The 15290-nt window shown below is 39.5% G+C and overlaps 1 protein-coding gene across 7 annotated transcripts in view; it reads left to right on the top strand.

Annotated features, from left to right (window-relative positions):
• Positions 1 to 15290, top strand: part of LOC139749230 (uncharacterized) — a 256994-nt gene that overhangs the window by 211858 nt on the left and 29846 nt on the right. For 3 of the 7 annotated variants that reach the window (XM_071662937.1, XM_071662934.1, XM_071662933.1), the window contains 2 exons: positions 3408 to 7728; positions 8998 to 9207. In XM_071662937.1, the coding sequence (XP_071519038.1) occupies positions 3408 to 7728; positions 8998 to 9207 (4531 nt within the window). The remainder of the gene's footprint in view (positions 1 to 3407; positions 7729 to 8997; positions 9208 to 15290) is intronic. The other 4 variants (XM_071662936.1, XM_071662935.1, XM_071662939.1 and 1 more) reach the window with 2 other exon arrangements.

Raw genomic sequence — 15290 nt, 5'->3', positions numbered from 1 at the left:
CAGACGCTTCACATGCCTTGATTCAATCCACTGACAGCACGTCAACCCCGGTATACCACATCGCTCCAATTCACTCTATTCCTTGCCCTCCTTTCACCCTCCTGCATGTTCAGGCCCCGATCACACAAAATCTTTTTCACTCCATCTTTCCACCTCCAATTTGGTCTCCCTCTTCTCCTCGTTCCCTCCACCTCCGACACATATATCCTCTTGGTCAATCTTTCCTCACTCATTCTCTCCATGTGCCCAAACCATTTCAAAACACCCTCTTCTGCTCTCTCAACCACGCTCTTTTTATTTCCACACATCTCTCTTACCCTTACGTTACTTACTCGATCAAACCACCTCACACCACACATTGTCCTCAAACATCTCATTTCCAGCACATCCATCCTCCTGCGCACAACTCTATCCATAGCCCACGCCTCGCAACCATACAACATTGTTGGAACCACTATTCCTTCAAACATACCCATTTTTGCTTTCCGAGATAATGTTCTCGACTTCCACACATTCTTCAAGGCTCCCAGAATTTTCGCCCCCTCCCCCACCCTATGATCCACTTCCGCTTCCATGGTTCCATCCGCTGCCAGATCCACTCCCAGATATCTAAAACACTTTACTTCCTCCAGTTTTTCTCCATTCAAACTTACCTCCCAATTGACTTGACCCTCAACCCTACTGTACCTAATAACCTTGCTCTTATTCACATTTACTCAACTTTCTTCTTTCACACACTTTACCAAACTCAGTCACCAGCTTCTGCAGTTTCTCACATGAATCAGCCACCAGCGCTGTATCATCAGCGAACAACAACTGACTCACTTCCCAAGCTCTCTCATCCACAACAGACTTCATACTTATTTTGCTTTGTCGCTGCCTCCCGCGTTTGCGAGGTAGCGCAAGGAAACAGACGAAAGAAATGGCCCAACCCACCCCCATACACATGTATATACATACACATCTACACACGCAAATATACATACCTATACATCTCAATGAACACATGTATATACACACACAGACATATACATATATACACATGTACATAACTCATACTGTCTGCCTTTATTTATTCCCATCGCCACCTCGCCACATGTGGAATAACATCCCCCTCCCCCCTCATGTGTGCGAGGTAGCACTAGGAAAAGACAACAAAGTCCTCAAACATCTCATTTCCAGCACATCCACCCCCCTGTGCACAGCTCTATTCATAGCCCACGCCTCGCAACCATACAACATTGTTGGAACCACTATTCCTTCAAACATACCCATTTTTGCTTTCCAAGATAATGTTCTCGACTTCCACACATTCTTCAAGGCTCCCAGGATTTTCGCCCCCTCCCCCACCCTATGATTCACTTCCACTTCCATGGTTCCATCCGCTGCCAGATCCACTCCCAGATATCTAAAACACTTTACTTCCTCCAGCTTTTCTCCATTCAAACTTGCATTCCAATTGACTTGACCCTCAACCCTACTGTACCTAATAACCTTGCTCTTATTCACATTTACTCTTAACTTTCTTCTTTCACACACTTTACCAAACTCAGTCACCAGCTTCTGCAGTTTCTCACATGAATCAGCCACCAGCGCTGTATCATCAGCGAACAACCACTGACTCACTTCCTAAGCTCTCTCATCCCCAACAGACTTCATACTTGCCCCTCTTTCCAAAACTCTTGCATTCACCTCCCTAACAACCCCATCCATAAACAAATTAAACAACCATGGAGACATCACACACCCCTGCCGCAAACCTACATTCACTGAGAACCAATCACTTTCCTCTCTCCCTACACGTACACATGCCATACATCCTCGATAAGAAATTTTCACTGCTTCTAACAACTTGCCTCCCACAATATATATTCTTAGTACCTTCCACAGAGCATCTCTATCGACTCTTATCATATGCCTTCTCCAGATCCATAAATGCTACATACAAATCCATATATATATCAGCAAGCAAAAATGGGTAAGTTTGAAGGAATACTGGTTCCAACAATGTTGTATGGTTGTGAGGTATGGGCAACAGATAGGGTTGTGCGGAGGAGGTTGGATGTGTTGGAAGTGAAATGTTTGAGGACCATATGTGTTGTGAGGTAGTTTGGTCGAGTAAGTAATGGAAGGGTAAGAGAGATGTGTGGTAATAAAAAGAGTGTGGTTGAGAGAGCAGAAGAGGGTGTGTTGAAATGGTTTGGACACAGGGAGAGAATGAGTGAGGAAAGATTGACAAAGAGGATGTATGTGTCATAGGTGGAGGGAACAAGGAGAAGTGGGAGACCAAAGTGGAAGGAAAAGGACGGAGTGAAAAATATTTTGAGCAATCGAGGCCTGAACATACAGGAGGATGAAAGGTGTGCAAGGAATAGAGTGAATTGGAATGATGTGGTATATTGGGGTTGATGTGCTGGCAATGGATCGAACCAGGGCATGTGAAACGTCTGGGGTAAACCATGGAAAGTTTTGTGGGGCCTGGATTTGGAAAGGGAGTGCATTACTCATGAGAGATGTAAATAAATACTTCAGAAATATAAGTTGTGGATGAATAGATTGAAATAACTGAGGACATGGGTAGTGCAGGCAGCATCCATGAATTTAAGAAGTTGTATGACGGTAGAGAATGTTCAAGATATGTAAATCTCTCTCCCTATACAATACAAATAGGTAATTACGCACACTGAGTCCCACTTACTAGTGGCTCATATGGCAACATATCACCATTGCAACATTTGAGAATGAGGGCACAGGCTTAGAGAACAACATGTAAGGCCTTGCAATGGCGATAGATTTGAAATGTAATGTGGGCCCAACATGTCGAGATGCAGTTATATTAGAAGCACTTTTTCATTATGCAGATGCTGAATTTTTGTATATTTCTTTGGAGATATTGTTACTCTTCTGACAGCATATAATTCTTTATGTTCATTGTTGTCATCATCTGGAGGAAAAAGAATGTGTGTTAATGAAGACCATTAGTGATTTAAGTGAAAGATTTAAACATGGATCTCTGCTAAAATGACATTAGAAACAAGTAGATTACTTGTTGAGTCAATCAATACCTAAGACAGGACTAGATGAACGTAGTGATATATTTACCCTAGGAAGTTTATGATTCCACCTCCAGTGTAGATTTTTGTTGTTCTGACCAGTGAAAACTTCTTGCTATGTCATTGTAAGTTATGATTTTGGTACATCATGTATTATGGAAGTCATTGAGAAAATTGAACACCAGTCTGTTTTACAAAGCTTCCTGATACTCAGTCATCAGGTTTTTAGAAAACTTTTGTAATTACTGTATTTTATTTTCATTAGATGTTTTTTCTGGATTGATCGTAATGTTACAATATATAAACTGCCAGTAAGTTGTATTCCTTAATTGATGGTAGCACATTCCTTTGCAGGAGGATGCTGGATGAGGGTGATGAACCAGAGGGAACAAAAGGTGAGCCAGAAGAAGAATCAACTGCAGCTCCCGTTATATTGGATAACCATCAGGAGGAACAATCACAAGAGGAGATAGCTGAGGAAGTCACTCAGAGAGAGCCAGTGGAAGGTGATCTTGAAGGTGGAGAGGACCCAGAAGAGTTTGATAATACTGAAGAGCAGGAGCATCTGATTGAAGCTGAGAATAAGGAACAAGACAAGCAAGAGATTGAAGGTAATCAGACAAAAGAACATATTCAGGACTATGGTGGTGTGGCTGAGCAAGTGGTGGAGGAAAAGATCACACAGGTAGAACAGGAGATGCATGAAAACTTGCAGCCACAAGAAGATGCCTTAGAAGTTGATCATGATGAAGATACTGAAGAGATAGAGCAAGAAGGGAATTTAGTTATAGATTCTCAAGAGGAAGTTGTCGAGTCAGATGATGAAGAAGAGGATAAGGAAATAGATTTAGAAAGGCCACCAGCTTTAGAAGATCAAAAAGAAGTAGACATACTGAATGAACCTGAGGACATTCCATTAGAAGAACAGGAAACAGAAGTTGAAAGTTCTAAGCATGAAGAGGAGGAAGCTTTTACAGAACCAAATGAAGACTTAAATGAAAGTGAAGTAATGAGAATAGATCAGCAAGATGGAAATGCAGCCATAATTGAACCTGAGGATGACATGACAGTAAACATTCCAGAAAGTGATAGTGCTCTTTCCCAGGAAGATGAAATTTTGACAGTTGCAGGAGAAGACACTGAATTGGATAGAGAGGCTGATTCTGCAGTAGATAAGCAAGAAGAGACTTCACCGTCCTGTCAAGATGGAGATAGAGATGCAGAGGGGCAGGGGCAGGAACTGGAGCAGCATGTAGAAAACCATGAAAGACCTGATTTAAACAGTGAGTTGACAGATGATAGGAAAAACATAGAGATCTTTCATAATGGAATAATAGAAGGTGCTGAAAATGTAGAAGTTAGTTGTGCAGAGAACAATGCATTTGTTGACCAAGGAGAAATTGAAAACAATGAGCAACTTGAGACTGAAGAAACCCTTCCTGAAGAACCCATGGAAGTTGATGTTAATCCAGAAGCTGGAAATGATGATGATGAAGAAGGTGAAATAAATGGCATCGTTGACATAGAGGGTGAAATTGAGGATGAAGATGAGCTTAATGATGATGAAGAACTTAATCCAGAAGACATTATCAATGGCAATCTTTCTGAAAGCAAGTCACTTCCTGATTGCCGTCTGAAGCGTAACTACTGCTGTGTCCATTGTGGAATTAATACCCAAAACCCTAGGGAATATCTCTACCACCTTCGAGATGAGCATGGAGAACGAATGAAAGTCTTTGAGTGTCCACGTTGTATTTATGCATCAAAGAACCAGCAAAAGTTAATTCGTCATGCTCGAATGGTTCACAAATTAAAAATAAAGCGACAAGAGTCTAGCAGCCCTTACAAAAGACAGTTTAAGTCTCCTCGTGCAAATGTATCTCCCTTAAAGTCTACAAGAGCAAGTGTGTCCCCAGGCAAGTCTATAAGAGGTAGTCCTGGGAAGTCACCTCGAAGCTCTGAGTCTACTCCTGATGGTTGGGATGGGATGGATGATGATGAAGATAGTCACATAGATCATGATGAATCTCCCATGAAGGCTGATGATAAGAAATTACATTACTGTGAGCATTGTGATTTCTCTTGTAGAAGTCGCAAGCTACTTAACCGCCATGAAACTTCTTATCACCTGAAACGCAGGTTCTTCCGGTGCGTTAAATGTAATTATGTAACTCATCTTAAGGGGCGTTACACCAAGCATATGAAGTATCACCAGTTGCCTATACTCAAATGTGATTATTGTGACTTTCGGACTCCTTACCGATGGAATCTAGATCGTCACCTGAAAAATCATACCGAAGATTGTGGAGAGTACAAGTGCCATCTTTGTAATTTTACTGCTCAGATAAAGCAAAGCCTCACAGTTCACATATCAAACCATCATTTAACAGCTGAACAGATACGAGAGAGAGAGATGCGGCGTACAATTGGGATTAGTGACCCTGCTGATTGCACATCTGATGATCAAGAAATGGAGCTGTTGCGCTTAGAAAGAGATGAGCATCCTGATGCTCTCCTTTTACCTGGATTTGACTCTCCAGAGTCACCATCCAACCATGATAGTTCTCAGGGTAACCATAATGGTAATAATAGTTTTCGTGTATCAAATATTGATATGGGGGGCCAAGATGACTCGCATGTAAATGCTGAGGACAGTAGGGATGAAGATGGGGAACCAAAAAGAAAGAAACCAAAGATAAAAATTACCTTGAAGAAAATGAAGTTGAAAGTTTCAAAGACAAAGGATACATTTTTCCAAGAGCTCAATGAGCGCCACAACTTTGAAGAAGATTTCATTCATCCTGATGATGTTGTTCATCGGCATGGCAATGTATATATCAAAACATTTAAGTGCCATTTCTGTCCTTTTAAGGCAGCTTTTAAGAATGAAGTTGCACGGCATGAGAAGAAAATACACAGCATTCCCATACCCAAATATGAAGGCCACTCTAAAAAGGCAAAGAAGCCAGTAAAATCATCTAAAGCTGCCAAACACAAAACCATAACATCCAGTGATGATGTAATTAGTCAGATACTGCAGTTTCCCCAGACAGACTTTCAGAATATGTCTTCAAAAGCAAAGATCGTGGACTCCCTTGAAAAACTGAATAACTTAGAGGACAAGGATTCTGAACTACAAGGTGAAGAAACCTCATATGAGACTAGTGCCCATGACCTAGACAGCAGAGATACAAGTCGAGAAGAATCAGTTGAAACTCAGGAAGGTCATTCCTCGGATTCTAAAGAGTCCTCTCCATCAAAAGAATCTGCTAAGAAGAAGAGCCTTTCTTTTTTTGAAAAGTTGCAGGAAAAGATGCCAACATCTAATGTTCAGAATTTGGTTTGTCAGTTCTGTGGGCATGAATCAAAGTGTCTTTCAGAGTCTGTTCGCCATCAGAAACTGCACTTGAGTGCTAAAAATATTTTTGCCTCTGCATCTCTATCAACCAGATGTCAGTTCTGTCGACACAGATGTAAAACCACTGATGATCTCATGAACCACCTTAAGCTATGTCCAGAAGCTCGTAAAAATCAAATAACTGATTCAGGGCGACGGCTCGTTAGTGGGCGATTGGATGAAAATGAGGACTCGCAGTTCAATGAAGAGGGAGAGAATCAAATCAATTATAATGATGCTAATTCAAAAGATGTAAACTGCAGTGATATTAAAAGGAAAATTAGCTCTGGCAGTGTAAACAAGAATGATGAAAAACACCCAATGGAGAACAGAGTTTTTGTATGGAATAATTTCAAAATTCAACAAGAAGGGGAGTCAAGTGCAGACAGAAGCAAGGACAAGAATACTAATGAAAATAAAGAAAAGTTGAACAAAAAAATTGGTGCAGATACCACCAAAAGAGCATCTGGAAAAGGATTAGGAGATAAAAGTCCAGTCATATTTGAAGGCCCTTTAGATTACATTGAGAGTCCAACACCGCAAGGTCATCATTACTACAGCAAACGAGTCTATAGGTGCCCACAGTGTAGTTTCTGGGCTACTACAGCATCACGATTTCATGTGCATATTGTTGGCCATTTTAACAGAAAACCATATAATTGCTCAGAGTGTGGTTATAAGTCAAACTGGCGATGGGATATCACCAAGCATATCAAATTAAAAACCTCACGTGACAACAGTCATCAAGAAGCTCAAGTTATAATCACTGATGAAACGGGAGAGAAGAATTATGAAAAGTATGATTGCTATCTTTCCATAATCCAACTTGATGAGACTAACGCTCACCGCACTGAAGGAGGTATACCAACTCGCAAGGGACGACCAAAGCGCACTACTGAAAAAGAGGAGGGACAAGATTCAACTACCCCATCTGCTTCTCCAGTTCGCAAGCCTCCAATGGTAACTATCCCAGTGATGCCACGCTTGCAAGCTTTGCCCCGTCTTACTAGAGCTCCAGGTCGATCAAGTTCTTCTCGTCCAGGACCAATGCCTTTTGGTCCTATACTTCCTGGAGCTCAGATGATGGTTCAGCTTGCTGGTAGTGGAGCATCAGGGGGCACAGGCTCTCGGCCACCTCCACCACTGAGCTTGCGAGGAGCTCCAAAATCATCTGCCACTACACCTACTGTAAGTGTGAATGGCAAAACAACCACTTCAGAAGACAGCTCTGCTGGAACCCCTGTGATCAGAGGACAGTATCAAATTATAACACCTCAGGTAATTTATGAGCACCTGTTCACGATATTTCTATGGTAATGTTTAGACATTATTTTATGGGTGATGCTCTGTATCTTTTAGTGTTCTGATTGTGATTAGGTATTGCATTTTCGCTTAGCAACTGTTACTTTAACTTGTCGGGTGAATTGTTGTGCTTCTGAAATAATAGTAAATCACTTATAACCGTTATGAATGCCACAAATAGAAAATGCCATCCTGGATTCTTAGAATATTAAAAGAGTTTTTAAGTTTAAAATATTTGCAGCACTTTTTCTTGATAACTCACTACTTGCAATGATTATTAAAGAGTATAGGTCTCTGTTGGGGAAAAGTTATTTCTTTTCCTTGTTTTATGGGTTTTTGTTATTCTTTTCATCACTCAAACTTTGTTGACCTTTTGTGTAACTAAACAAAATATCTTATGATATAGGTTTGTCTTGAATTACGAGGAGGTTTTCATATCTGTCAAAGCATTGATCAAGGGATGCTATATTTGCTGTTAATCAGAATTTCTGGCTTTGTCCTAGCGACATTCAGATGCTATATTTTTACAGTTATATTGCGTACCAAAGAAGAATAGTCAGAGGGATTGCAGAGATACAATGTTTTTTTACCAAGATGTTAAGTTTGAGTATTCCTCTCCTCTCTTCATAACTTGCAGGCCTTTTGCAATGACTTTCTTCACCTATGCTGTACAGTGAAAAGGATAGGAGGGTCATGTCTTTTTTGGCCCATGTCTTTTAAGAGTGAAATTTTATGTCATGACTTCATGAAGTGCAGTTTTAGTAATTTCATACCAGCTTATGAGAGGATCATCACATACAGGTGCATGTTATGGTTTAGACCACAGTTTTCTGTGATGAAAGATCACAGCCATGAACTATAAATAGGTTCCATTCTTATACTATAGATAGGTTTCATTCTTTGAAGTTCATGATTTAAGTTTGCATAGTTTCCAGTGCTGCTACATGTATTGGTGTTAGCATAAGTTTGATGTCACAGTTTCTTTGCTAAAGTATATTTGTTGGTATAGCCAGCAGAGCTGCTTACTATGAGAGAAGGAATTAGGTAATGTGGATATAGTCCCATATCCTTGGAGAAGGTTTGGTTGAGGTACTGTTAGTTCAAGGGTCTTTGATGGTAATAACTGAATTAAAACGTAGGCTTCTGTGATCATAATTTCATTGCATAGACACACAGTGTAACTGTGTTGATTCTTGTAGATGAAAGTGACAGTCTACATCCCCTCTCCTTGTCATTCTCTTCTAGAGAAGTAGTGAAAAACTTGGTGGTTTAAAGTCCCTGGTTATCAAACGATCCAGTGATCGTATGGTATTGCAGGGGGCGGTTAATACCAGCTTGGAGACTCTGCAGCTGCTGGCATCTGGTTCGACCAACTTATCTAAGCTTAAGAAGCAGCAGAAAGGTTCTCTTGTGGACTCGGAAGAAAAAGACAGTCAGGCTACACTGTCCCACCAGGTGAGGCAGGAAGACTTATGGAATCAATGTGAGATGTAGGAGTCTAGAGGAGAAATGGGAGATCTTAGTCCCTTAAGAGGGAATATGAAGCTGGTTAGAAGTTTTTCTCATTCAAACTATAACCATGAAGATTGTTGTCAGTTATTCAGTTCTTGGAAAAAAGCATTATCTATTTAGGTATGGATTTGTTTCTGAGAATTGTTGATATATGCTTTTTCACCTATGGACAGAGCCCTATGAGCATAGATGAGAGTACATTCTCAGTGGGGGTAAAACCGAAAATGAGATGTTTCTGTGATGATTCATCCTCCTTTGACCATCGTAACACATATGAGGCAAGCAGAAGCTTATTCACTGACTCATGACCATGTATCAGTTTATTCAAGCCTTTAATGTCATGTCACAAAGATGAGGTAGGACTGAGCAATCTCTCTTCCATACTCATTTACATCTGCACTGTTTGATCCTGCTTGATGCTGACTTTTTGTGTCATCACACTTAGTTATAGCCTTCAGGTCTTCTGGTTAGGTACTGCCCTTATTTGTGGGCTTACCATAACACGAGTTATTGGTACTTGTATCTTGAGAGCTACTGAACCTGGAGACAGCATAGGTATTAGTTACTACAGTATGGTTTAGACTTAGCTAATGTTGCAGTGATCTATCTAGTTACTGCTACTTGTTGGTGTTTTGCATTTTTTCTTTTTATTTTAAGAGTTATTCTGGATATCTTTGATATCACATAAGTAAATGTAAGAGCAAAAACTTGTCTGCAATTTTGTGTAGATGTGTACAATAAAGTTTGAATGTTGAAAAACTGGTAGTTGTGGATGAGTAAACTTTAGTAATGATGGGAATGGAAAAGCTGAAGTTGAAAGGAGAGTCAACCAACAGAGAAAAATCAGGTAGTCATCTGAAAACAATGTTGAATAAAAAAATGTTAGCATACAGTAGGCAAGTTTGACGTTTCAGCCTCCTGTGATATATATTCATATACATAGCACTCTTTTTATAGAATGCTCATCATGTGCCACTCTTACACAGATTACCTTTTTTTTTCACTGTTTGATTGTATTGATGCTATCCTTAAGCTGTTGTATGATTAAAATAGTACAGTAACAGTGCAAAACTTTCGTGCAGTCAACTTCACTGGAGATTTTAGTGTAATATGTTGGTTGAAAATATTTCTTTGGAACACATCTCAGTTTACATTATAGAAGTTGAGTGAAAGCATGGTTCACCTAAAGTAGTTTTGTTTAAAGTAGCACTTCTTAGGAATGCATGTACAACTTTAAATGAGGAGTGTCTGTATTTTAGCATTTTTCCCTTGGGAAATTTGCAGCAGTTGAGCAGATACCCTATCTAGGAATGGTTGTTTTCAGATGGACTCTTTCATTAGTAGTGAATTCTGACAAGGATCTTTTTGCCACAGAAGCTAACACTTTTACCAAAGGACAGTAAATGAATGTTAGCATGGGATTACTTGATCCCACCTCACTTCTACACAATGACATCAAATCTTGGATGGAATAGTTCTTAGTTCTTAAGTCTTGTGAACAAACAACTTCCAGCTTTTTATGTTTTATTATAGTTGAAGGGATGAATCCTCTTGGATACACCTCATTTGAGGGAACTAAAGCAGTTTTAACCTCCCTCTGAGCAAGTGCTCTCTCAGATACTCATAGGGCTTTGCATATAATAGAAAAATGGTTATTCATTCGTCATTACCTACATTTTTATATTGATATTCTTGTTTGATTCATTCTGAGCTAAGTCTTTGTTGAGCTTAGATAATGGTTGTTTGATTTTACTCTTTCTAATGAATTACTTCTCTCTCTGTTCATTTCGCTTTCAGTGTGAAGTTTTAAAAGGAAAAATTACAACCACTGCCTTACAGATATGCTGTTATTTAGATTTACTCCAAGCTCTTAAAAATTGGCTCACAAATAAGAATTTTTTGTTTTATATTTGGTCATATATGGTTTTGACTCTTGAAAAATCTGGAGAAATCTTAGTGATTGTAAATTCAACTTGCTGTTAGCAACTTGGATAATTCTGGCCCAAAGAGAGATTTTAAGTGAATTCACTTGTTGATTAAGAGTGAAATTCCATCAGGAAGCATGCATTGTCGATTAATGAAATATATATATTTTTGTGTGAAGGAGTTATTTGGTAGAATATGATGATAGCTTATTTAACGCCTCTCTTGTGTGTCTTGAAAATTCTGTTTCAGAATGTGCCATCACTATCCTCCTCCACATTTATCTTTCCTCCTCATCCCTTGATTTGCATATTTCAGAGCTTTGTTGTATTCTTTGTTGTACACGTAACACTCTCCAGTGGCGAGGATGAAGCCTGTACCATTTGTGTGGTAGCTGGGTATGCTATCTCACAAATGGTATGGCATTCTAATCCTTGCCGTTGGAAGGTACTATGTGTTCTATGAAAAAGCACCTTTATTTACACTATATTGTTTATGTATATTTTTTCATACATATTTGCCATTTCCTGCTTTGGTGAGATAACGTTAAGAACAGAGGACTGACCCTAAGAGGGAAAAATCCTCACTTTCCCCCTGTTCCTTCTTTTAGAAAAGTAAAAACGGGAGGGGAGGATTTTCCATACATATTTTCCATTTCCCACATCAGTAAGGTAGCTCCAGGAAACAAACGAAGAACGGCCCATCCACTCATGTACTTACATATATACATACATGCTCATACACGTGCATATACATATATATACATATACATATACATATCAACATATGTATACACATATACAGCCATATACATGTATATGCACATGTACATATTCATACTTTCCTTCATCCATTCCCGGCTCCTAAGGAAACAACATCGCCACCCCCTGCGTCAGCGAGATAGCACCAGGAAAACAGACAAAAAGGCCACATTTGTTCACACTCCGTCTCTAGTTATCAAGTGGAATGCACAGAAACCACAATTCCCTATTCACATCCAGGCCCCAAATGCCTTTCCATGGTTTACCTCAGACATTTCACATGCCTTGGTTCAGTCCGTTGACAGCACATCAACCCCAGTATACCACATCGTTCCAATGCACTCTATTCCTTGCACACCTCTCACCCTCCTGCATGCTCAGGCCCCGATTGCTCAAAATTTTTTCACTCCATCATTCCATCTCCAAACTGGTCTTCTGCTTCTGTGACACATATAACCTCTTTGTCAACCTTTCTCACTCATTCTCTCCATACGTCCAAACCTTTTCAACACATCCTCTTCTGCTCTCTGGAAATTCTCCCATCCAGTTTTTACTTCTCCAAAAGAAGGAACAGAGAAGGGGGCCAAGTGAGGATTTCTTCCTCTAAGGCTCTATCCTTTGTTCTTGACGTTACTTCACTTACTTGGGAAATGGCGAATATATGTGAAAAAATTCTCTTTTTTCATATATATTTGCCATTTCCTGCAAATATATACATGTATATATATATATATATATTTATATATATATATATATATATATATATATATATATATATATATATATATATATATATATATATATATATATTTTTTTTTTTCCAAAAGAAGGAACAGAGAAGGGGGCCATATGAGGATATTCCCTCAAAGGCCCAGTCCTCTGTTCTTAACGCTACCTCGCTAATGCGGGAAATGGCGAATAGTATGAAAAAAAAAAAAAAAAAAAATGATATGGTTGCGAGGCGTGGGCTATAGATAGAGTTGTGCGGAGGAGGGTGGATATGCTGGAAATGAGATGTTTGAGGACAATATGTGGTGTGAGGTCGTTTTAGGGTGTTTTGAAATGGTTTGATATCAAGGAGAGAATGAGTGAGGAAAGATTGACAGAGGATATATGTGTCAGAGGTAGAGAGAATGAGAAGTGGGAGACCAAATTGGAGGTGGAAAGATGGAGTGAAAAAGATTTTGAGTGATCAGGGCCTGAACATGCAGGAGGGTGAAAGGCGTGCAAGGAATAGAGTGAATTGGAATGGTGTGGTATACCAGGGTCGACGTGTTGTCAGTGGATTGAACCAGGGCATCTGAAGCGTCTAGGGTAAACCATGGTTAGTTTTGTGGGGTCTGGATGTGGAAAGGGAGCTGTGGTTTTGGTGCATTATACATGACAGCTAGAGACTGAGTGTGAAAGAATGTGGCATTTGTTGTCTTTTCCTAGCGCTACCTGACTCACATGCGGGGGGAGGGGGTTGTCATATCATGTGTGGTGGGGTGGTGACGGGAATGAATAAAGGCAGACTATGAATTATGTGCACGTGTATATATGTATATGTCTTTGTATGTATATATATGTATGTGTTGAGATTTATAGGTATGTATAAGTGCATGTGTGTACTTGTATGTATATACATGTGTATGTGGGTGGGTTGGGCCATTCTTTCGTCTGTTTCCTTGCGCTACCTCGCTGGCGCAGGAGACAGTAACAGGGTATGAAAAAAAAGATATGTATATTTATTTTTTATTATATTTATTTTGCTTTGTCGCTGTCTCCTGCATTTATTTATTTTTTTTATTTTGCATTGTCGCTGTATATATCCCTGGGGATAGGGGAGAAAGAATACTTCCCATGTATTCCCTGCATGTCATAGAAGGCGACTAAAAGGGGAGGGAGCGGGGGGGCTGGAAATCCTCCCATCTCATTTTTTTAATTTTCCTAAAGAAGGGACAGAGAAGGGGGCCAGGTGAGGATATTCCCTCAAAGGCCCAGTCCTCTGTTCTTAATGCTACCTCGCTAATGCGGGAAATGGCGAATAGTTTGAAAGAAAAAAAGAAAGATATATATATATATATATATATATATATATATATATATATATATATATATATATATATATATATATATATATTATTTTTTTTTTATTTTGCTTTGTGTGAAGCAGTACCAGGTGAGGTTGAGTGTAGAATGGCAAAAGGTGAAATCTTATGGAGCTAGGGGAGTGGGTGAGAAATAGGAGATATATAGGGAGCAGTGCTAATATGTGTGAGAGAATGGCATTTGGAAGGTTAGAGGTGGGCATGTGAAAAAGTGTAATTGTGGTGAGAGGATGAAGTTAAGTTTCTAGTGAAAGAGAAAAGAGAGGTGTTTGGGTGTTGCTTACAGGCAAGGAGTGTAAGTGATTGGGAGATACAAGAGAAAGTGGAAGGAGGTGAAGAGGAAGGTGCATGGGCTGAAAAAGAAGGGAAATCAGAGATGGTATAAGCAAACTTCAGGGAGAATAAGATTATTTAGAGGTATATAGTATGAAGAAAACAAGAGAACAAAGTGGAGCACTCAGTGAAGAGAGCAAAAAGGGAGATGGCAACTGGCAGAAATGAGGGAAGAGGAGATAGTGTGAATGCTTTGAAGGATTGTTGAATGTGTTTGATGATAGAGTAAAGGATTTGGGGAGTTTAAGTGAGGTATGTAAAGTAAGAGACTTTTTTAAGTGGATTGGTGAAAAGAGAAATGGTAAAACCTTGCATGAGATGAATTGTGGCAAGGCAGCCATAGTGGATGGCTTGTAGTTGAATTTCTCTAGAAAGGAGGTGGCTATCTTGTTGATTGGTCTATAAGGATTTTTGTTATATGTATGGCTCATGATGAGGTGCCTGAGGATTAGTAGATTGGCTCTATAGTGCTCATTTTAAACACAAGGGGGACAACAGTGAATGACCCGATTATGGAAGTATGAATTTGTTGAATGTACCTAGTAATTTGTATTGAAGAGTGGTTATTGAGAGGGTGGCTGCATGCTCAGGGCTTCAGACTAGGGAGGAACAATATGGCTTCAGGGATAGTAGGGGATATGTGGATCAGGTATGAAAATTATTGGCATAACTCCAGTAAACAGTCATAAGAGAGCACTCTATCCACTGTGAAAGGTAGAAGAGTGTCACAAAATGTATGGGTGTACATCTGTTAATCAATTTCAAGACAAGTGCTATTTTAAGAGTGTGAAACACGTGTGTTCAGCAATAAATTGAGGAGTAAAGTTCAGGCAACTGATATAAGAATTTTTTGACTTGACATATGAGTTACCAGAAATGCCAGAAAATGCATCAGATAAACAGAAACCAAAGTATAGGC

This window comes from Panulirus ornatus, chromosome 6, assembly GCF_036320965.1.
Source record: "Panulirus ornatus isolate Po-2019 chromosome 6, ASM3632096v1, whole genome shotgun sequence".
In the NCBI taxonomy this organism is placed as follows: domain Eukaryota; kingdom Metazoa; phylum Arthropoda; class Malacostraca; order Decapoda; family Palinuridae; genus Panulirus; species Panulirus ornatus.
This window is presented reverse-complemented; position numbering and strand designations above follow the sequence as displayed.